Source organism: Rhinolophus sinicus, linkage group LG06, assembly GCF_036562045.2.
Source record: "Rhinolophus sinicus isolate RSC01 linkage group LG06, ASM3656204v1, whole genome shotgun sequence".
Classification (NCBI taxonomy): Eukaryota; Metazoa; Chordata; class Mammalia; order Chiroptera; family Rhinolophidae; genus Rhinolophus; species Rhinolophus sinicus.
In genome coordinates, this window is record NC_133756.1 from 124,766,068 (window position 1) to 124,790,165 (window position 24,098).

Sequence of the window (24,098 nt, forward strand, 5' to 3'; positions counted from 1 at the left end):
AGGAAGGAAGGAAGGAAGGAAGGAAGGAAGGAAGGAAGGAAGGAAGGAAGTAGGGAGGGAGGGAGGGAGAGAAGGAAAAAGGGAGGGAGGGAAGAAAGGAGAAAAGAAGGAAGGAAGGGAGGGAGGGAGGGAGGGAGGGAGGCAGAAAGGAATTGCTCCCCCTTAATTAAGAACCACTGCTTTAATAGGGAATATGGTAAATAATATTGTAATAATCATGTATGTTGTCAGATGGGTACTAGACTTATGGGAGTGATTACTTCATAAGGTATATAAATGTTGAATCACTACGTTGCACACCTGAAACTGATATAATATTGCATATCAACTGTAACTGAATAATTAATTTTTAAAAAAAGAACCACTGCTTTAGATAGATGTTTCTAAATTTCCTAATAGTTTGAATACCATGACGAGTCCCAAATCAAACCCTGTTTTTCTCTATTCTTCCCCCTCCCTCCCTTCTTTCTTTCCCCATAATGAGAGTCTTGAATATTGATACAAAATCCAAGTCTCCAAAAGAGAAACACAGACGCAGGAGGTTGAGGCCCAGGAAGGAACAGATGCACATCAGTGATACCCTGGGAGGGACCAGTTGGGAGCAACCGGGTTCTCAGCACTAGTCTTATCTCTGGAAACTAAACTCAAATGCCTGCTCCTCCTGCCTGCCCAGCCCTAACACCAGCCTCTTTCTTCTCCAACAATGTTTAACATCCTCTCTGATATGGCAGGACACTAATCCTTTGGGAAATGACCACTGCCCCAGCCCAAGTCCTTCCTCCCCATCCTCAGCTTGGGCCCTTCACAGCCCTAGTTCACCTGCTACTCTCCACTTCCTAGACTGTTCCTGACTACGCCTTTGGAGCTGTCTCACAGAGGCACTGCCAGTTATCCCCCAGGTAGTAAGGGTGCCCAGGGGCTCGGCAAGTGCAGAGGCTACGCAGGCCCCGAGTCCTGGAACCACTCCACGGAACCTGCTGAGATCAGCTTAATACCAAAGCAATGGCTTAGCGCTGGGCAAGGAGGAGGTCTGGGAAACAGGGCTCAGGACTTCCTCCGGGGGAGCAGAGCTACAGCAAGGCTGGAGAAACATGGTGAAGATTTAGGAGGGGCACGGATGGGAGACAGAAAGCCTGGCAGACCACAAGACTTTGATGTACACATCTGCCCACACAGCTTCCCTGAGGGCAGCCCACGTGGCCCTGGGAGAGGGAGAAGAGGTAGGCCCTCTTCCCTGGAGGCCTGGTCCTAAGCAACCCCATCTCATCTCATGATGCTCAGCTGGGGAAGCCAGAGGTCTCAACCCTTCCCAGCTTTGCTGATGAGATAAGGGACAAGGGCATGGCAAAGAATTTCTGCTCTGCACTCTTTTAAAGGGGCTTGTCACAGCCCAAACTTATCACACGGATTCTCTTGAAGGGAGAACCCAGCCCCTCCCGACCCTGCCCCCGCCCCTCCCCACAGCTCCTTTGGTCATTAACCACATGTGCCAACACGCCCCCTCCCCCCAACACACACCCAACTGGAAGAACCAGTTCGGGAAGGGGTGTGTGTGTGAGTGTGTGCTAGCGCATAGACACTAAGGATTTCTCCAAAAAGAATCCTAAGTTTCCTGGACCACACCCACGGCTAGGGCCCTGGGTCTGCAGCTTCCTTCCCCATCCCCTTCCAGGTTCCAATTAGCCTTTTCCCCAGGTTCTCAGCCTCTCCACCTCACCCCAGCCCCCTCTTACCCACACACACACAGCAGAGACAGCGTCAGGATAAAGACCGCCCCCACCCCCCACCCCGTCCCCAATGCACAGCACATCAGATCGGGAGTTCTAAGGAGCCTCCAAGCCTGGACACCATTTCCCAACTGTCCGGGCACCACTCCCTGGGCTGCAGCCTCTATGCTGTGAGGTGCCCGCTGCTCCTTGCTGCTTCCCAGCCTGGGCACAAACAAGAGAAGAAGGCAGAGAGAGCAGAGGCTCAAAAAGCTTTGCAGTCAGGCTGATTGGCCCTGTCCCCAGCTCCTGTCCCACTCAAGTTCCTGGAAACTGTCCCTCAGCCCGAGCTAGCTGACAGGAGTGGGAATCTCTGGAGGAATGCAGTCCGGACTCCTGGGTCAGGCGCCGAGGCCACTCCACACAACTCCCTATCAAGCTGCTTCCTTGGATGTATGTTTTTAAGGGTCAGGCTCAGAATGCAAACGATTACAAGGCTTTGTAGAATAGCAGCATCTTCCAGGGGCAGATGTCAAATTGGACAGGCAAGAATTAACAGCCCCAGGAAGCACCCCAAGGCAGTCGTTTTGTTTTTGAACCCCTCTATTGCAAATTAGCAGGATAAACCTCAGCCTGCTTTGGAGAATCCCCCCCCAGTTCCCCAGGGTACAGGGCCAGCAAACTCCCAAGGCCCCTCGTTCAAGCCCACTGCTCAGAGAGAAGACACGTTGGTCTCTGGCCCCCAACCTCTAACAGACCAGGACTCCAGTCCAATCGGTCGGTCCCCAAGATGGAGACTTGGCAAGAGTGTTGTCTAACCCCCTCTCCTCTCCACGCCCCCACCAATCCCCCTAATTATCACACATCCCAAATAGAGCTCTGTCTTTCCCTCTGCAAGAGGCAGGTCATCCAAAAGGAACCGGAAATGCCCATACCCTCACAGAACACAGGCTGGGCCAAGAACGGAGAGGCTCCTGGGAAGTCCGGCACTGGTCAATCTGAGGCAAAAAGTAAAACTGACATTCAGAGTTCAGCAACAAGCCCCCACCCCCCAAGCCTCTGGGGGAGGGTCCAAATTCTTGAGCCTGTCTCCAGGGATGGAGAAAGGGATGAACCAACCAGAATCAAAGAGAAAGAGATATTCTCCCTTGTATTTCCCTCTAGCCTCCACAGTCAGGTCTAGAAATCCAGACACAAAGAAGGAAAACATGCCCAGGACACCAAACTAACTAAGGAAACCCACCCCAAAGCAAAACCCAGGTCCTGGGTCACTCCCCTGCCCTCCCTGCTACACTGTCCCATGTACTCCTCCCCTGCTTCTCTACACAAGGCACCAAAGATTCCAGAATCTTGTGAGCAGCGAAGGAACATGCCCCAAGTCCGACCTCACCCCGTCCCAGCCCGACCCCTGGCTCAAGCTCATCCATGCAAGAAGCATCCAGCTGCTCCTGTATTTTCTCGCCTCCTCATGCAACATCCCACAATGGCAGAAAGTCCCCTCTCCTGAGGGAGGAGGCTGAGGCGCAGGTACATTTGCCTCCCTCTTCCTCTCTCTCTAACCTGACCTAAGAAGTCCTAGAGAACAGTTCTGTTGCTCGGGACAGTAGCTCCAAAATTCTGGTGTCCCCCACCACCAGACACTGCCCTCAAACAACCCCAAACAGACCCTGGACTCATGGAACTCTGGGCAGTTCAAATGGTTGAAGCCTCCCTTTCTCTTACTGCAGTTCAGTTGATACGAGAATATTCCCCCACCTGAAGTTCCTGGGCAGCACAGAAGGGCTGCCGAAGCTTCTCAGAGAAGCGAGAACAGTGATGCCCGCAGTGTTGGCAGTGCCTCCTCTGCCCACTGCAGCAGCCACCCGGGTGCTCCCAAGGGCCCTGGGCAGTAACGACATTACAACTCCTTTCAACTAGAGGAAGTAGGAACGTACTTGCAACAGGGTGGGAGGGAGATGGGGTTGTGCCTCTCTCCGATCCCCACAGCTCTTGACCTCGACTTTGGGTGACCTATGCGTACAAAGCTTGTTCCCAGTGGTCAGGGAACAGGCCTCCCTCCTCAAGCCCTTTTGCTGTTCTAGGGAATCTCCCTCCCACATCTTCCTGTTATGACCTAATTTTGGATGGCTGCAGACTGTACACTCCATTCCCGGGAAAGCAGTGCCTGTGTGGATCTGAGCACCGTGCTGTCGCCTCAGAGATGCTGGCCCAGCAAGTTCTAAGGAGCAAACTATGAACCTGATGGCTCAGATCAAATGAGGGAATCAATGATTCTCTTCCTAAGATTCCACAGTCTTAGGGGAACCTAGGGGGCTCTCCACTAGGACACTCTTCTCTAACGTGTTAACTAAAATTTTGTTCTCAGTCTCAAGGCCTAACAGAGATAAGGCTGAGAGGGAGTGGACAAGCGAACAAGCACACTGCTTCTCTTTCTTCAGCCACCCCACACTCGGACACACATTTCACGTGAGCAGAATTGAAGCCCCCACTAGGGAATGAGGCCAGAATTAAAATGAAAGCCAAAAAGAAACCCAACCCAACCTAGTATTGGTGTTTCATTGACCCTCAAACACAAGTTTGCCAACACCAAGTTCTCCCAGTTGTTGGAGGACAATTCTCCACGGTATCTTACATTTCTGATTTTCTGAGCAAGAGGAATTAATGGTTCCAGACTATCTTTCCAAAGATGTTTATATAGCAAACAGCCTTGGAAGATAGAACTAGCATCTCCCTCCAGGGCAGGGGCACATGTGTTTCCTGACAGAGCAAGAAGGGTAATGTCTTCTCCTGGGCAGGTTTGTTGGCAGCCCCTTAAAAAGATGGGGGTTTCCTAAGCTGAGTGCAGTCTCTACCTGGACCTCCTCCTCACTGCCCCATGGGAGGGGGGAGGCAGGGAAACCCATGAGAACAATACACTCATGCTGCTTGTTGTGCCACGAGTGATAAAGTCCCTTTCCTGTGATCCAGGATTCTTGTGTCTCCTGCCAGCATCTGTGACACTGGGGCAGGCTAAACTCATTAACTTGCAAGCAGAGTAAAATCTCAGATGCTTTCACAGTTCTTAACACCAATTACTTTAAGGGAAGAATAAGGGAGATACATATCAAGAAACTAGGTACTGGGCTAGATACTCTGATGTGCATTTTACCTCATTTAATCCTAACAATAATCCTATGAAGTATTATTATTATTGTTGTTGTTGTTTTTGTTATCATAACATCATCAATTGAGAAAACAGAGGCCTCAGGAATGTTGAGTTGCCTAAGGACACACAGCTAAGGAAGGGCACTCATTGGACTCCAAAGCCTTCTGAAAATAAAAGAAAGGGAAGGATGTGGTTTTCCACCTTTTGTGGTCCCAGAGCCCTTTCGGTTTCAGTTCATTCAAAGCCAGGTTTTAATCTCTTAGCTGCTCAGTCTTTGCTAAGCTGCTCCCTGATGCCCATTTCCTTGAGAAGTTCCAGAAGCTGGGCCGTGGTTGCCCACGGTGAATGAACTGGAACCTGGGCGCGTTCCTCCTATTCCTGTTCTTCCGTAGCCCAGAGACAACCCAGCCCACCACCTTGGCCACTGCTTACCCACAATATCTTCATAGGCATTCTCTTCTAAAGTGCTTTTGGATCCAAACTTGGGTTGGCTCTCAGTACCATTCTCAGTGGGAGAAGAGGGGTACAGGGACTGGAGACTGGATGCATCCTCAAACTCAAAGGATTTTCTGTGGATGACAAGAGCATGAGTCATTCCAGCGGAACCAGATTCCTGGGGCCTTCTTGGGGAACGGCCATGGGCAAGAGCAAAGCTGAGAGGTCCTCCTCACAAGACCAGTTACTGAGCAAAGCACAAGTTGGATCCAAATTTACCACCCCAAGTAAAGAACTAGATGATGTGCAAGGCCCCAGCCTGGGTGACTGCAAATAATACCAATAACAACCACCACCGCTGGAAAGGGTGCTGAGTGCCAGATGCTGTGTCAAGTGCTGAGGTGTGTTATTTCATGAGTCTTCATAAGGCCGCTGCTAGGTACTGTGCCATTTTTTACCAATAAGGAGACAGGCTCAAGGGGATGACGTGACAGAGGCAGGACTCGCCCGGGCTGTCTGACTCCAGGGTCTGAGCTTTTGACTGGGCCTCTGAGCCTTGAGAATATCCTCCTTGAGAAGTACCTGCCCTTGCCACAGGAACTGAGTGCCAGATCTGCCTTCAGAGCCTCACAGCACAGCATGGCTGCATCCGGGCACGGGCTCCTGCATGGAGCAGGCAGCAAGGGCTCAGCACTGGAGGGTGATGCCCAGGGTTGTTTGGGGGTCAGAGAAACAGTTCGTAGTGAGTGGTTTGTAGAAACAGGAGGGGCTGTCTTCAGAACAAATCACACCACTTCTGAGGGGGAACTAGGAGGGTGATTTGCAGCCAACAGCTACTTCTAAGCTCCAGCTTCCCTTCCGTTTGTCACTGGCTCCTTTCCATCCCCCAGATACCCTTCCCCTCTACTGTAGAATTTCAAAAGCACAGTTTGTTAGCTCCTCAGATATCCTGAGCCCACAGCACTCTCTACAACTGTCCTTCATCATGGAGGCACTTCCCTCACCTAAGACTTGACCCAGCTGTGTCCTCTCCCTCTCTGAGGCAGGTCTGAGAGGCTACCAGAGAAGGAGAGAAAGAAAGGCAGGGACAGATCCCTCCTCTCACCCATTAACACCTCCCTCTTCTTTTGGGTACCATTAGATCTTTCAGCCGACGAAACCTTATTTAATGAGCAACTCCTGCTAAGAGTCCTGGGGTGTGGGTCAAGGATTAAGTGTTCTAAAGGCCACGTCTTGTTCTCAGCTTGCCTGGCTACTCTGTAGCACTTGACAAAACCGAATATTCTACACTGGCACCCGCCTCCTTTTGCCTCTATGACGCAGTTTCTCTTGGTTCTCAATGGCCTCTCTGGCAATTACTTTTCAGGCTCTTGTGAGAGATCTCCTTTTCCACTTGCCTTTCAAATGCCAGGGTCTCTCACAGTTCTGTTGTCAGGACTCTTTTGCTCACTGCACTTTCTGGGGGTCCAATATTGATGGCCATCACCATACCTACCATGATGACTCCCAAATCCCTGACTCTAGCCTAGACATCTCAACCAGTTAAATAGCCAATGACTGAGCACAACGGTTCTGGAATGTAGGCCCTCAGACCTCTACTGGTCCGAGACCAAGCTTTCACTGATGTATATATAGTGGAGCCAACATCTTACGCAGGTAGTTCTCAAGTCAGCACATAAGACACAAATTATGTTCAGCCAAATGATCCTTGAAAATCCCTTAGGGAGGTACCATGTCGAAGATCAGCATACTGTCTTTCATTAAGACTGATCTAGTCAGTTTCTCCCTCAGATTTCGTAACAGATTTCTTTTCCTTTGGTCCAATACCAGAAGAAATATTTGGCTTGTCTTTTTTTTTAAATTACCAAGTACATTAAATATAACAATCATACCTGGCACAACACATACAAACTTACCATCTCATGCTCCTCAGGGGAATACACTCACTGTGTGGAGAGGCAAACAAAACAACCTGTACTTTTTGAACCGTTTCTCTTTTTTTCCCCAACATCACAGATTGAAATTAGCTAAGTTAATTCTTACAGGAAGTGAGTCCACCATATATGGCATATGTGTGTGTACATATTCTATAAAAATGTAATGTGTGTGGGAGTATGTGTAAAATCTTCAGGCTGATGCACTGTCGCCCCATCCCCCCCTTTCACCCAGCTGCTTTCTGCTGTTCTAAATTTAGCTCAGCAACTCCATGAGAAGGCTTCCCTCACTCCGCAGTCTAATTTAAACGCCTCTGCTCCCTCTGGGTCTCTGCAGGGCCTGCACTGACATGGACTGGGGCACGTAGCACAGCATCTATGATTTATTTGTGCATCAATCTCCTCCACCAGACCACGAACTCCTTGAATGGAAGAACCATGTCTTATTTGCCCTTTTCTCCTCTTGAGCAACACAAGACCTGGTGTACAGCAGGCTCTAGATAGGTGTTTATAGAAATGGATGAATAGAGACAAAGCAAACATTCTCGGTAGGCTGTTAAAAACTTAAAGAGCCAGCGACCTTGTTGGGGTGGGACAAAACAAGGGATTACCCTTCGCTAAGGGCTGTTGTGGCTCATGGCTCTGAACCTTTATGATATCTTCCTGTCTGTACATGGCAGGAAAGTTTTTGTATGAGATGGGATGTGCTGGATGAAGCTGGAAGAGTGGGGTCAGACTGAAGAATCCCAGAAGTGAAACAAACCCGAACGCCCACCTGACTTTGGGTTAGAAGAGAAAGGCTTAGGGGTAGGAAGACAGGCGTCCCAAAGGGAGCCCAGCTGCCAACCTATCCCAGTTCAGAGAACAAGATCCCTGTTAACTTTCCCCAACTCCAACAGCTCCAACTCCCAAGTCACTATAATTGTGGAGATGGCCTGGGGAGTCAGGGTCAGGAATGCTGAGACTGACAGGAAAGCAATGCGAGTCTCAGAACAGGTCATTCTGGGACCCGGCCAAGATGTAGGTGAAATGTTCTTTCACTCCTGTCCCATCAGTCTCCCGCTGCAGGATCCAAGGATCCCCTCTTCATACAGGCCCAGGTTCGTGTATGGCCAGGCCGCACTCAGGAAAGAGGCAATCATGTTCAATGTGCCAGGACTACTGTGTTGATGATAGCATGCAGTATTCAGACATTGCCGCACTCAGAGAAATACATTTCTAATAGCATTTCAGGCAGCTATAGGTTAAGATCCTACTAGTCTTCTAGGCACTGCCTAGTCTGTCTAAAAACAAGGTGGCCCTATCCTCCCACAGAGGACTGAGGAAGTTCCGGCAGGGCTCGGAACACAGCCTAACTCGACTCCAAAGGCTAAACCCAGCCAACATCTTCAGTAGACTGCATTTGGAAGAAGCGCTGTTACCCTCCCACTCATGTTTAAGTCCCCTTATCCTGAAAGAGCAGAAGAACAATCTCTTTTTCACCTAAGTCATGTTACCACCAACAATTATCTGGTGCCTCAGAACTTACAAGGCACCACTGACTGTGACTCACAACTACCATCAGCTTTTGCATCCTCCCCTGGAAAGAAAGCCACCGTGCCCAGCTACAAGACACGGGAGAGGCATGCATTACCTGCTCTGGGACTTGCGGTGACCACGCATGTCCTTCTTAGGTCTCCGGGTGACTGGTGGGGCTGGGGTAGAGGGCAGGGGGGGTGGAGCAGCAGGCGTGGGCGAAGGAGGTAGACCATTGCTTGGCTTACTCTTGGGGTTCTTGTCAGCCTCATATTCAAAGGTGCGCTTGGGTTTGGGGACAGGATTCACAGCGGGATCAGGGGAGCTCTTCGATGGCAGCAGCTGAGAGCTCGGGCTATTTCCAGGGGTCCCTGTCTTAGTGGAGCCACTGCTTTCCCTTTCCAAGGGTGGGCCCGCCTCCCCCCCAACTCCAGACACTCCTCCTGCCCGGATGCCAGCGCTCACACTCGCGCTTCCTGTTGGTTCCTCCAAGGTACCCAAGGTCCCAGTCTTCCTTCTCCCTCGGTCTACACTGTAGCAGCTGCTGGGGAGCTGCGGAAGTCCCCGGCCTGGTTGCTCCTTCAGGGCCTGTTCAATTTTCTGGATGCGACTCAGCACTGCTGAGCTCTCTTTCCTGCTACCATGCCCCCTGAGGAAGGCACTGGGCTCACTCCGACCTGGCCGTTTCTCCAGCCGGTAGAAAGAGTCCCGGACAGGGAGTGCCTCTCCCTCCTCCTCGGTCTCAGGGTAGGAACACTCAGAGAAGGTCCTGCTCATCCTCCGGAGACCCTTGAAATCAAAGGTCTTTTCTGAGCTACAGGGGGATGGCACCACGCTGGGACAGCCCACGCTGGGACAGCCCACACTGGGGCAGCCCTCACTGACCGCCCACTCGCCCCCAGAGCCCTCCCGTTTCTCTCCACACATGCTCATTCTGGGCGAAGCCTCTTGGCGACCCTCCCATGCTGAAATCTTCTCCCGGATGCCCAGGCTGTGGGCACGGGGGCCAGTGCGGTTTTGAAAGATGCTCCGTGGGCCAGCTGCTGGTCCCAGGGACGGAGTGCTATGGGCAAGAGGGAGGCAAGCAGCTACCCCCTCTATATCCTGGGCTGCCCCGTGAACATTCTCCTTCTGGTCTTCTCTCTTGCACACTGTAGGGCTTCCGTCCAAATAACTGAAGCTGGTGGCCTTGAGGGGACAAATGGGTGGTGAAGTGTCTGGGGAGGAAGGTTGAGGATTCTGGGGTGAAGGATCACGGGGGTGCCAGTCCTTGAGGAGCAGCCGGGAGCTGGAGCGGCTTGAGTACCTGCAGGCTGACGTTTCACTATCACTGAGGGGGTAGATGGGACTCCTTGGTGGGGCAAGAACTGGAGGTGGAGAGACTGACTGAGACCTAGGAGCAAAAAAAGAAAGGGAAACAAGAGAAAATGGCAGTGAGTGAGTGAGTGGCCTGACAACCACAGGCATCGTGTTTTAATCTTAGAGAGCTCAGTACCTCCTTCCCATAAAACTCTCAAGCTAAAAGTACTCTATTGAAGTCATGCACCTGCAAAGCTGTCCTCAAGAAAAGAAATAGCTCCTTATGCACAGGAGGCCAAACTCAACGGGTCTCATCGCCAGACACTCCACGTACTGTCTGGAACAGAAGCCGGTTCCATGACAGGTGAGAGCATCCCAGGAGACTACATCTGCCAACTAGACAACAGTAAGACCAGTGGTGTGCTGTTATATGTTTAACAATCAACTCTCTGGGGAAAAAACATAGATATGTAGCATTTGCCAGGTTCCATGGTATAAATGTTCCTACAAGGCTGATTTCAAGCTATCAATGTGATGTCTTAGAATGTGGAGCCGGGAAGGATGCTAATGATCAGTTTTCATAAGCTGGTGTAAAGCAGCTCCAGCAACCACTTCCTGAAGGAGCCCCCAAAATACATTCAAGCCCTTTGATCTGTCCCCTTAACAAGAAGTCTATCTCCCCCTGAGACTTCTACCAGACACAAGCTACTGCTCCTCAGCTTGGGTCTTGATCAAAATTCAGATCCTCGAAGGTCTCAAAAGGATCATGAGGGCCCCTCAAGAAAGAGACCTTCCCAAGCGGATGGGTAGCTCAGTTGGTTAGAGCGCGAGCTCTGGGCAACGGGGCTGCCAGTTTGATTCCCACATGGGCCAGTGAGCGGCCCCCTCTGCAACTAGAATGAACTCAATGAGCTGCCACTCAGCTCGCAGGTGGCCAGATGGCTCAGATGGTTGGAGCGCGTCCTCTCAACCACAAGGTTGCAGGTTCAACTCCCACAAGGGATAGTGGGCTGTGGCCCTGAAACTAGCAACAGCAACTGGACCTGGAGCTGAGCTGCACCCTCCACAACTAAGACTGAAAGGACAACAACTTGACTTGGAAAAGTCCTGGAAGTACACACTGTTCCCCAATACAGTCCTGTTTCCCTTCCCCAATTAAAAAAAATAAATCTTAAAAAAAAAGAGTCCTTCCCATTCTAACCATTCTAACTGAGAAGGCCAATGGGAAGGGAGACACCTCCTTATGCAGCTCTACCTTCCAGCAGGGGCATCCCATCAAACAAACAGCAGCCATTTCCCAGCTCCAAGTCCACATACAGATCTTGGCAAATATTGTAGCAAATATTGGGAATAGTTGTAAATAAATGTTTTTATATATATTAACTCATTTAATCATCATCAAAACTCTATAGTGTTATTATCACTTATTATCTTCATATTATAAATGAAAACACTGAGGCATAGAAAGATTAAATATGTCATCGAAGATCACTCAGCTGGTTAAGTGGTAAAGCCAAGACACGAACTTACACTACGTTGCCTCTCTAAAGGGGAAGCAGTGGCCTCTGTTATCTTTGTGAATGATGGGGGCCCCCCAGACATAGCTCAGCAAAAACCCCCAGAGCACTAGGCACAGCCGTACCTTTTTTTTTTAAATTACAGTTTATTGGAGGTGACAATGGTTAGAAAAGTTACATAGGTTTCAGGTGTACAATTCTGTAATACATCATCTAAATATCACATTGTGTGTTCAGCACCGAGAGTCAGATTTCCTTCCATCACCATATATTGGATCCCTTTTACCCTCATCTGCCACACCCGCCTGCCTCCCCAAAGCCCTATTGTGAATACAGCATCATTCAAGTGTCAGAGGACCTCTTGGCCTTCCCTGCTAGACCATGATTTCTCCTAGGTGGAGAGACACATACTCAGTATCTGGAAGGTGCTCAGTGAATGATGAACAAATAAAGAAAGAAAAAAAGATAAAGGTGAGCTTATTGCACAGAACTGATTATACTTCCTTTTCAGTATACTTTTCTTGTTGTCTACTTGGGTAATCACTGTCAACTTGCAGGGTTCTTCCTACTTTTAGCTCAGTGACAGCAGGACATTGCCAGCACTGCAAGCTACAAAGGCCTACCTGACCCTAATGTCACGCATGGCCCTCGGAGCTGGGCAGTCCAGCCTTGCAGGCTCCAGAGTGCCATGCCATCCACAGGAAGGCAGCCAGCTGCCCCCGAGCCAGGCGGCTGTCACTGCTTGCTCACACACAGAAAACTAGAGCTCGGGTGAGTCAGGGATTGGCCGACAATTCCCTGTTGGGTCATAGCCTCTGGCTGCCCCCGATCAACAGGAAACCTCAACATGCTTAAGTTGTTTTAAAAAGGGCAAGTCAAACAAGAGCCATCCCACGTGTACATGGGCACAGATGAGAGAAATTCGGTGCCTAGCCAAGCCAATGACCAAAGAGACTATGCTCAGCGAGGAAGTGTGAACAGAATAAGCCTCAGCACTCCCTAGGGTAGGCAGTGGCAGGGCACTACGCCAGCCTTGAGCCTGGGGAGATCCCAACCTCCTCATAATCAAGAGAGGCCTTAGGTCCCTCACTTATTTTACAGAACCATGGATGCAAAAGGTCATCAGTCTAACCCTGAGAGCCAGTGACTGTCTGAGCTACACAAAGGACTCTACATTTCAGTTATTCTCAATTGGAAGTGGAGAAGATGCCTTTAATAAAGGATGACCTTATCAATTGTTTATTCATTCAACAAATACTGAGTAAGCACTCACCATGTGCTAGGCCCTGTACTAGATGCTAGATATAAGAATAAACAAAAGAGACAAAAATCATGTCCTTGTGAAGCTTCACTTCCAGTGGGAGATGACAGGCACTTAATGAGACTCAGAATCTCTTAGGAAGCCTTTTCAGACTACGTATGTCTCATCGCTCCAGACATTTTGATACATGCTCCCCTAAGGATGTGTCTCCTCCAACCTCAAGGTGAGAATTTACCAGTCCATGAAGCCACTATTACTTATGCAGGCGTGGTAGTAGGGTGGGGTGGTGGGTGGCACGGCTCCCGTAGGTGGCACAGAAAAAATGTTGATGATCTCTGCTTTGTCTAATTCCAGCATGCTTTCAGAAAGAATAATTCTTAACTTCCCTTAGTAGTTCTAGCATGTAGAAATCCCAAGTTAAGAAATTCCCTCAATGCCTAGCCTGCTTTAACTGAGTTTTAGTTTATTTCCTCTTGTGAAGGAAAACACAGAGAAAAGACTATGTGTTTCCTTTAAAGGTCCTGGCTGTGATCTGAGGCCCAGAGCTGTAAGGGCTCCTTGCCCAGCCTCCCCACACAGGCCAGGCCCAACGTGCTCCAGCAACTCAGGATGGAAAAGGGGCCCCACACTGACCTGGGGCACAGGCATCCGTGGGCTCATCACAGAGAAGGCAGCATTCACTCACTCCACGCTCCTCAGGGTGAATGTGTAAACAACTTCCCTTCCCTCATGGGGTGTGATTCTCACTTGAGGGTAGAACTCACTGCTATTTCCCCATGTTTATTGGGAATGTGACCATGGGCAAGCCACTCACTCTCTCTGAGCTTCCAGCTTTAACTCCTCAAAGTTGTGCTAATACATCACAGGGTTGTCCTATTGGGCCAATGAGACTGTGGGTGTGAAATGCTGTCATACACCGTAACTCACTGTGACTTAATTATCATTAGTATGGAGTTTTTCAGCAACTTATTCCAGGCCAGTTGTTCTCAACAGAGAGTAAAAACACAATGGCCCTGCGGTTCAGGTTTCAGCACAGCCACGGAAAAGTTACCAACTTTGGGCAAATAACCTTCTCTCTCTCAACTTCAATTTCCTGGTCTACAACAATGGAGGTTAAAAGAACACGTATCTCGGAAGGTTGTTGTAAGGAGCAGAGACAGACAATACAAGTCAAGTGCTGAGCTCAGTGGCTAACACATAGTCTTCATTCTTAGCTTGGTAATTACTAGTATTAACAGGGAACTGATGATTCAGTCACTGCTTGGCAAACTTTTTCAAACAGCTAACTTCTCTGTCCCTGGATTCTAAACATTCGGGGCAGGAGGAAGAGGGAATAAATTAAATATGGCCATAAATGCTTTGCAGCTCATGCTATCAAAAGGTGGAATCTATTTTTCTGTCCCTTGAGTCTAGACTGACCTTGTGATTTGCTTTGACCAATAGAATGTCATGGAAATTAAGGTGTCAAAGTTCCAAACTTAAGGTCTCAAGAGGCCTTGCCGTTTCCCCCTGCACACATTTGGAATGCTGCCCTGAGACTGTCATGTAAGAAAGCCAGTCTAGTCTTTTAGAGGATGAGAGGCCATGTGGAGCATAACCAAGGAACCTCAGCCAAGAGCCAGCTACCACGTGAGCCTGACACGTGAGTGTGGTCATCTTGGAGCCAAATGAACCCAGCTAGATGAGTGAGCCCGGGGGAAACCAGTAGAGGAACTGCCCAGTGAATGCACAGAAATGTTGAGAAATAATAAACTGTTCTAAGTCACTACATTTTAGGGCGGTTTGCTACAATGCAATAGTAAAATGATGCAGGTGGGAAAGGCCAGACTTGTGTATAACTGGCCTGCCTCCTCCCCCTGCAGAGACACTGCCCTGGGCCTTGTATCCCCATGCCCGTCTCTTTCACGTCCCATCCTCAACTGGGCTGAGTGTCTTCTCACATGGTCTCATCCCTATGCTGCTTTATGCATCCTCAAACCCTGATTTTTACTGCTACATTTCCAACTCATTCCGCAGAGGACAGAAAAGGTCCATATTTGTCCTTTTTCTCCCCCTTCCTTCAAGTATCTGGATCCAGCTCTATCCCCCAAACACTGATCTACTTGATGACTAAGTCCTGTCAATTCTACATCCTTCGCATCTCTCAGACCTGTCCCCCTCCTTGCTATTTCCACTGCTCCCGCTACTTCCTCAGTTCAGCTCTTATTTTTCACCACGACTATTAAAACAATCTCTCAATTTACCTCTCTGCCTTCGGTCTTAACCCAGTTCCAGTCCATCCTCTCATCTTCCGACATTTTTATAAAATACAAAACTCATCATGCTTGAAACTCCCCACTATCTATAGAATAAAGTGCAAATTCATTGGCACGGATGACAAGGCCCCCCATGATCTCGTCAATGGCTGTTTTCCTTTGTCATCTCATATGGTCTTTTCTTCAACACAAGCCTACCTCCCACCCTTAGCCACATCCAGCTCCTTGCTTTTCACACCTCTAGGCCTTCACACATTTTCTTTCCTTTGCCTGGAATGCTGGCCTATCCACTTGCATATCTCTGTAGCTCCTCTACAGAATCTCTCTTGACTTTACTCCTCTCACCCAGGAGGAGATGGCCAATTTTTGATGCCTATACTGTGCCTGGAAAAATGTCTATTATAGGACTTGTAACACTCCATTGGACTCTATTGTTTCCTCACCTACCTCCCTTACTAGACAATGAGTGGACCTACTTGAAGGTTGTGACAGTGTCTTGTTAATCTTGATATCCCCTGCTCTTTGCAATTTAGTAGGAATTAACACAGTATTTGTGTTGAATGATTAAATTAATGAGTAATAAATAAATGGCTAAAACCTTGGTGTCCTTATGCCTGCCCAGGGCATTATTCACAGACTTCTTGATGCCTCCTTGTGCCATGTGGCCGGAAGAATAACACAGAAAGGGATACTTAGTACAGCCCAGAATGGCTGTCAGTCCCCACATCCTTTCTCGTGAGGCAAAAATCGTAGATTAGAACAAGAGTCTAGTGAACTGGGTTCTCCTCTGGTCCCTGTTCCATCACTTCCTGGGTGTGCTCATGGGCAAATCACCTAAAAATTCTCAGAGCCTATAAAACAGAGGGAAAAAACTTGCTATGAGTATTTTAAAATACTAGCTGGGTGACTGAAATGATGTAAATTTTGAAAGTACACCATTATGAGCACCATAAATAGTTCCATGAAGGCAGAAGAAATATGAAAGAAGGGTAATTAATTATAAAGCGGCTAAAAGACACTGAAGACTCTGCTCTTCTCATCTCTCGCTCTTTATTCTGAAATCACAGAGCTTGCCCCTAGGGAGACAAAACCTGTGAAAATGGGCACTCATGCCATCGCCGTGTCAGCAGGCAGCCAATTGTGCTGTTCAGCACAGACGTGGATGCCAACACTGCAGCACATGACTGGCCAAAACCAACATTTCAGGAGAGGGAGCAAGATAAACAGATAAAGGCGAAGGGGGGAGGAGAATGTAAAGGAAATTTAAAAGAAACAGAGGAGCATAAATGCTCGCACACAGACAAATACATAAGACAAATGGGTAGGATAGAAAGGGTATGAAATAAGGTATGGAAAGAGAAATTTAAAGAGAAAGCAGTGTGTGTGTGTGTGTGTGTGTGTGTGTGTGTGTGTATGTGTGTGTACATAAAGTGAGAGTTAAAGTACAAAATACTGCCCTCCCTTCTGGTACTGTTTCACAAGAACATGACCCAGCCCTTGGGTTAGTGACCTGGGCCACTGTCAAGTAACACAGCAGGAAATATTTGTGGCTAGGGATGCCTCGTATATTGTCAAGTGCACCCAGGGACTTTTTTTTGGAAGAAAGGCTATCTTTAGTCCTTAATGACAAGCTAGTTCTGAACTCAGCATGTTCTGGCCACAGGGCTAGCAGGAAGAGGACCGAGTTGGGGCCCGCTGGGGAAGGTTTCTGAGAGTGCAGGAAATAGCTCAGGGGCACCGAGAGGAGCTGTGGGTGCCTGTCTGCAGGTTAAGGTTACACAGGGCCCAGCTTCCAATATGCGTAGTCCCTTCTAAGCAGCGGTTTAGCCTGGGAAACGGCCATTCACCATTCCAGGTGGTGCCCATTGGCTCAGTGGGCAACCACATCCGCCCACTACTCAGCGACTGCCCCAGCTCTGGACGTGGCATTCCCACTGTGCTCTCCAGAGGCCATCCTCTGCAGCACCCAGGAGGAGAAAGTGGAGAAAGGATGCCTGAGTTCTCCATCAGCAAGTCCTCCAGTTTGTTCCCTAGGTCAGAGCAGAGGCTCAGCTCAACTCCCACTGACACCCCACTCTGGGACAGCTCTGATACAAAGCCAGAGGACAGGGTGACACTCACAGCTTGGCTTTCCCGTTCCCAAACAACCTCATCTCGAATGGGTGGGAGGCTGCATTAGGGTCTGGGACAGCCTCATCCTCCAGGTGGCGCTACATACAGGCCACCAGCTACAGAGACTCCTGAGGTCAATCTCAGGAGCTGGCTAAGTAGAATGGTAGCTACCTAGAGTCGGAGCAGAAAGGGAGCCACCTTTTCACCTCCAGAAAGCTCACCAAAGCCTTACCTGCCTGCCCTCAAGCTGATTTCTAGGGAAGCACAAAGAGGATTGGTGAGCTCTTCTCTGGCTGGGAACCCCAAGTTCTTCTAAGAAGTAGCAGCAATGAACATAGAAAATTTACAAGGTAGCTGCCCTGTCCGAGGCACGTAAAAAATGATGCCTTATGGGAACATCCCTTGTGCCCTAGTCGAGTTAAAATGGGAAGGCTATACAAAGCAGAACCAGGCACTATGTAAAGCCCAGAGGGAGAGAAATGCGGGTCCAGGAAACCATGCTAAAGACACTTGTGATGGTTTTGAAACATGCCCCCAAATTCTTTGACATGTCTCCTGTCAAAAAGGCCCCTTCTCTTGAATCTAGGTTCTGTGACTGCTTTACCACCAGAATACAGTGGAAATGAATGTGTGCCACTTTTCAGATCCAGACTTCAAGAAAGCAGCAGCTTCCACTTCCTGTCTCCCACGCTGTGAGGAAACGCAGGCTGTGTGGAGAGGGCACATGTGGGTGTCCTGACTGACACCAGCCAGCGTCAACCCCCAGACATGCGCGGTAAGCCACCCAAAGGCGATGCCAGTCCCTAGCCAGTGAGTCACCCTAGCCCCGAAGTCTTCCCAGGCATTGTGGAATGGGGACCAGCCATCCCTGCAATGTTCTGTAGAATTCCTAATTTATAGTCTAGAAGCACAACACAATGGTTGTTTTACACCATGCATTTTAGGGTAGTTAGGTAGCAGTAGATAGCGGTAACAGGTTTGGGTGACTAGAACTGGGGTACTGTTGAAACAAAATCCTAAAATAATGACTTTGGGATTGAGTGACAGGTGGTCAGGAGGAGCTGAAGGGAAAATAGGAAAATGTTCTTAGAAGCTAGAGGAAAGAAGACCGTGGTAATGTTGAAAAGTTTGGTAATTCCGTCATCTGGGGTAACACAGAAAACAGGAAACATGCCTAATAAATAGATAAACTAGCTAAAGATATTTGCAGGCAGAGTGCTGAAGATGCTATCTGACTTATTCTAGCTACCTACAGTAACAGAGAAAAGAGATGAGTCAAAAAGGGAATTGTTCAGTTTTCAAGCAAAATTTAAAGGAAACATAAATGGGCTTTCTGGATTAGAAAATAAAACATGTTTCATTCTCAGTCTCTCTAGACCAGAAAAATTCTCAAATTAAGAAATGACTTCCAGATGATGGTGATAATTTTATGGCATGTATGAATGTGCTTGTGTGTGTGTGAGTGTGTTTGTGTGTATGTGTGAAGTCATCAAACTGTACACTTTAAATTGCACAGTTTATTGTACTTCAATTATTCATCAATAATTTTTTTTTTATCTAGAGTAGGACTGAAAGATCCTTTGTCAAGACGAGAGAGAGAGCGAGAGCGAGAGCGAGAGCGAGAGAGAGAGAGAGAGAGAGAGAGAGAGAGAGAGAGAAAGCATCCCACTGTCACTTAGCTGTGTGGGCTTTAGCTGCCTCATATGTGACATCAAGTAACTGAACCAAATGAATCCCAAGGTCCCCTCCAACTCTAACATTCCACAGGAGTACGTGTGACGCCTGCAAAGAGTTCCAACTGAGTAGCGAAATGAGCCTCACACAAATACCCATCCTATGAGGTGCTGTTTAAGTGCCATTTGGAGGCTCCAAACTGAGGGTTCTAAGAGTGAATACAGAGGAGAAGAGAATCCTTCCTAGCGGGGTGGTCAAGAAAAGCACTGGGAGGGAAGTCACATTTGCATCCAGACTGGCAGAAATGTAAGGTGTGCGTTAGAGAGCAAAGGAAGATAAGGGTAGAAAGAAAGACTAGGGCTTTTTATGAAAGCTTTACAAGCCAGGCCAAGTTTGACTATATCATAGATGACAGCAGATTTTGAGTAGGGAGAGCCCAGTAATGTTTGCAGGGAGGTGAATGTAGTAATACAATAAAACAGCAGAAGGATCAAGAGCGCTAGGCCTGAGTTCCTCCTCCCATTAGCTCTGTGTCCTCAGGGAGCACCTCCTTTTCTCTCTGTTTTCCAAGCTGTAAGTGGGTTAGATTGAAGGAATTCTAGGGTTCCTTTTCGGCTCTGCCTTTCTAAGAGTTTCCGGACTGAATGCAAAGGGAACCCAAAGTTAATAAGACCCATGAGGAAGGTACACAGGACTCAGGTGGCACAGTGGCCTATGCTCTAAGAAGCTGAGCTCCCAGCCATCTACTTAACTGGTCCACAAATAGTTACTGTTTTCTACATATTAGGTGTTGTTCTAGGCTCTCGGGGGAGATGGAAAGAAGTCAGTCAAAGTCTTGACCTCAAGAAGTCTTCTCTCACCTACATCCGGAGGCAAGGTTCCCAAACACAATATTGACAGCCTGTATTTCCAAGTCGCAGTGACCCAGGTGCTGGGGTTTCATAGTGAAGAAGCTGTGGAGGAAATCAGCAGGCACGGCAACTCTTCTCACAACAGCCCCTGCTGCCTGCCAGGCCTTACAGGACAAGTGAAGTCTACCGAGAGCAACAAGTGGCAAACTTCATTCCATGTAGGGGCTGAGTTAGCGCTAAACATAACTCTTCCTTGTTTGCAAGTCACCAAGCTGCTTCCAGTCCCACCCCAGCTCATCAGCAGCGACATCAGAAAGCCTGACCGCTGGAATTCAGGGGAGCTCTGAGAATCTCACCTCCCACCCCCAGAATTGGATGCAGCCAAATCTTATGAGCTGGAGTAGGAACAGCCTGTGGGGAGCGTGTCTCTGGTAACTAAGGGTGAAGCTCCATCAACAAAGGAAAAGGGAAACTTCTCCGGGAGACCAAAACAGCAAAGAACAAAACTCTGTTGGTTAAACGAAAAGGCTTAGAGATCCTCCTGCTACATACATATCTTGCCAAATCAAGACTGGGCTACAAAGGAAAAGGAAGAATATAAATTAGCAAAACACCTGTAAAAACCTAATAATGGAAAGGAATTTAGGATCCTTAACTCATACTGGCTTAGCGGTAACACCAGGTAAAGTCTTATTCAAATTACAGATACAGCCTTGCAAATACTTATCCTGACAGTCCCACAGGGTCCCATCTGCCCTTCCTCACCAGTTTTCCATGCCCCAGAGTACACTCTGCCTCCAGAGCTTGATAGAAAGGCCTCTTAATACCACTGGGCTCCTCTGCCTCCATGTGGATGATGTGGAGATCCCCAAAGCAGCCAGCAGTCAAAGGCCCAGCTTTCCAAGCCCCCCGCACCCCAGCAGCCCCCAACCAAAGTTCCAGTCACACCAGGGAGCCACTGGAACTCCTGGGCTGTCAGTAATAAAAGGGCCCCAGGTCACTGCCAAACAGCTACTGAAAGGTCAGACTGAGAAATTCAGGTGCTAAGGTCATCAATCCCAGTTGCAAATGCCTTGAAGAAAGAGGAAGGACCATCCCTCTTTGTCCCCTACAATCCACCCCAGAGCCTGGCGCCTAGGAGGAGAGCTCCCTGAGTTCACTGACAATGACTTCCTAACAACTGGTGATTTACCGCCCCACTCAGCCCAAAGAACACCCCCTAGATGTGGCTGGGGGTGAAGGCAGCCACAGAAAGTACCAGATGACAATTTTGAAATGACACCTGCAGTCCCATGGTAGCCTCTGAGAGAAGGGTGTAGTTAGCCCCAGAGGCATATGAGTCCCTGCAAAACGTCCAGGAAAGGAGGGAGGGAGGGAGGGAAGGAGGGAAGTGGAAATGTGGCAGGAAGGAAGCGAAGACTTAGAAGGGAGGCTGGAAAAATGCTTTTTTTAGGCACATCAGAGGCTCAGATATTTACAAACATCATCCATCATGTTATGATGGCAAGTATGCTGGGAAGCTAAAGAAAGAGCAATTTCTGAAAACGTTTAAAGCCATGTAGGTGTGTGTTCCAAATAGAAACTGGGAACCCTGTCAGCGGTCCTCTCTCTGCTCTGTGACTGATGTAACCAATGCATCTCCCACCCCACCCCTACATGATGGAAATTAGAAGAAAAAAGTGATTAAGGGCTGTTGGGTGTGGTAATTTCTGGTTCAGGTTCTAAATATACCATTTCTTTAAAATTAAGAATAAAAGCATACAATCACATATAATGCTTATTTGCCCTCTACAGTTTCACATAAAAGAAACGGGAACCTCAATTCCCAGACTCCATCTGCTACCAGCCGGGTGAGAGCCCCACAAAGTGGTTCCCCAGAAACAGACAATGGGAGACAAAGAATCTAAGATGGAGACCTATTTCTGCCTTAGCCACCACAGGCCCTGGGAAAGTTCAGTTTTCCTATCTGTTTTACCCAAGACGCTGGCAGTCCCTGCCATTCTCAGCCTCACCCAGGTCAGGGAAGCAAGCAAGCGAGCCACTGCAGGCTAGGTTAGAGAGGGTGCGTGAGCAGCGGCAGGGGTACTTATTGGTCCTGTTGTCACAAAGTGGATATTCGGTTTGTCTAAGTACTTAACAAGTCAGAACCTACCAATCTCTGTTCGTTCGCTTGGCACAGTCCACCCAGACCATTTCCACTGGGACCAAACCCTGTACGTGTGGTGTAGGGAACTCCTCCTGCCTCATGCATGCCAGTCGCTCCCCAGGGGCTACGCCCTACACGCCATTCTACCAACCATCTCTGGACTCCAGCTTTGAATGAATCAACCCCCCAGCACCGCCTCTGGCCAGACCTGGGTGTGCCACATCCCGCTGCACTCAGCCTGTCACTGCATAGCCCAGGCATCTAGGAAGGAACAACCCACCCCAGCCCCGGCTGAGCATCCTTCTCGTAGCTGTCCATTCTAGCAGCCGAGGTAACAAAAGCCAAATTTGTTCATCTGAGATTCAGCAGAAGGGGCTGTGAAAAGTATGTGGCTTTAATAAAAGAGTCTGGAGGTTCTTCTAGAAGATGCTTCAACATCCAGCCTTGGCCAAGACCAGAGAAGCCCTGGTGAAAGCTGTACAGACGTCTACCTGCCGGCTCTGAAAGCTTTCATCCTCTCATGGGGAGGAGGCTAACATTTATTGAGTGGCTTTATGCCTGACGCTATGCTAAGCACTGACATATATTATCTCATTTTATCCTCACAGCAACTCTGTGAGTTAAGTATTATTATTATTTTACAGATGAGTAACCAAGATTTTAGAGGGCATAAGAAAATTTCCTGAGATCTCACTATTTGGTAAGTAGTTAGAGCTTGGATTTTAAGTCGATTCTATATGATTCCAAAAATCCATGGTTTTTCTATGGTCCTACATTCCCACTTTTAAAAAGAAGACAAAACCAGCAAAGTAGATTATAGGTTACACTGGCTAAAATTCTCCAAGCTGCTTTGTTTGCAGCTCAGCCTAAATTTGTATAGAACCTAGACTTCTGCTGGCAACTTGTACTAATATGCATAACTGCTTCCCCACCGTTACCCCCAGTGTGGTCCGCCTCCCTCACTATAGCACTGCCTAGCTCAGATGGTGACAGTTCCTAAGCTGTCCCCATCTTGGGAAAAAGATACAGGCAGAAGACCATCAGCTGCTTCTCGCTGGCTCCATTCTTGGAGCTCTAGGCTCCTCCAATAGTATAAAGCAAAGTTTGTTTTAGGGTCCCTGCGTGCTCTCTCCTGTGGAGACTGAAAGAACTGGAAAATGGTATATACTCGTATATTAGAGACGACTTAATTCATGGTCAGCACCAGCTGGGCCCAGACCATTTACATGGATGACTGTCAGTCATGATGATAATCATTTACACTTTGGCAGGGATCCTACCCAGGACCCAGGCCATTGGCTGTCCCTTGGTGCCACCCTCCAGTGAGCCCCATTCCCCCAACAGTGATCCCCTACTCACCTGCTCAGAGTCCCCCGAGGGGCCTTAGTGCCTCCAGCTCCGTGGGTGATGCTGGAATTCTTGTTGGCAGTCATGGTCATTTCGGCTCTCTGCAAACCCAGAGCCCTGCAAAGAAGAAAGGCCTATAAGCCAAGTTTCCACGGGCAGCCAAAAGCACCTCAAACATTTCCAGATGACCTCCAAAACTGCCAAGAGGGTGTCTGTGGCGGGGGGTAGGAACCACTTTCCCATACATATTTAATTCCACGTGTTATAGCTTAAGAGTCTCAAGGGCCCCCTGATCTGGTTTGGGAAAAGAGTCCGTGAGCTAACAGATAATTTATCTGGTTATAGAAAAATGATAAAAAACTCCATCTCTATCCCACCTCATCTCACTTAAGTTAGAGTTTCCCAAATTTCTAGCATGCCATCCATCCTTTGTAAATGTTGCCATATTTGCATACCTCCTGAACAACTATTTATTCAATATTTTTCTTGAATCAACTTGAAACTGACTTGCCTTTCTTAAAATATTTAAGCTTGTCCTAAATAATCATTCATTTATTGAACAAATATTTACTGAGCACCCTGTGTCCTAGGCACTGCCATCCAGCGAAGAGTGAAATAAAATGTCTGCTCTCATGGAGCGTATGTCCCAGGTGGGAGAAACAAACAACAAGCATGCACGTGTCACATGTGTATGATACATCCATACATTTGTATATAATATGGATGGTGATGACAAGTGGTGTGAAGAAAAAAGGAAGCAAGGTAGAGGGAGAGTGAAGAAGGTCTGTTACCTTAAATACGATGTTCAGGGAAGAACATCTTGATAAAGTGACATTTGAGCCAACACCATAAAATCATGAGCTGTCATATTTTTTCTAATACCCATTAGAATAAAATTAAT

General features: G+C 48.3%; 1 protein-coding gene across 9 annotated transcripts in view; it reads right to left on the reverse strand.

The window, feature by feature from the left end:
* Nucleotides 1–24,098, reverse strand: part of DENND2B (DENN domain containing 2B) — a 140,706-nt gene that overhangs the window by 24,256 nt on the left and 92,352 nt on the right. For 8 of the 9 annotated variants that reach the window (XR_012497503.1, XM_074335958.1, XM_019728545.2 and 5 more), the window contains 3 exons: nt 23,210–23,314; nt 8,854–10,128; nt 5,284–5,420 (listed from right to left, as the gene is read on the reverse strand). Coding sequence is in view for 8 of the 9 variants with exons in the window: in XM_074335957.1 (XP_074192058.1) it covers nt 5,284–5,420; nt 8,854–10,128; nt 23,210–23,314 (1,517 nt within the window). In the remaining variant the exon portion in view is untranslated. Of the gene's footprint in view, nt 1–5,283; nt 5,421–8,853; nt 10,129–23,209; nt 23,315–24,098 lie in introns of those variants that run through there. The other variant, XM_074335959.1, reaches the window with a different exon arrangement.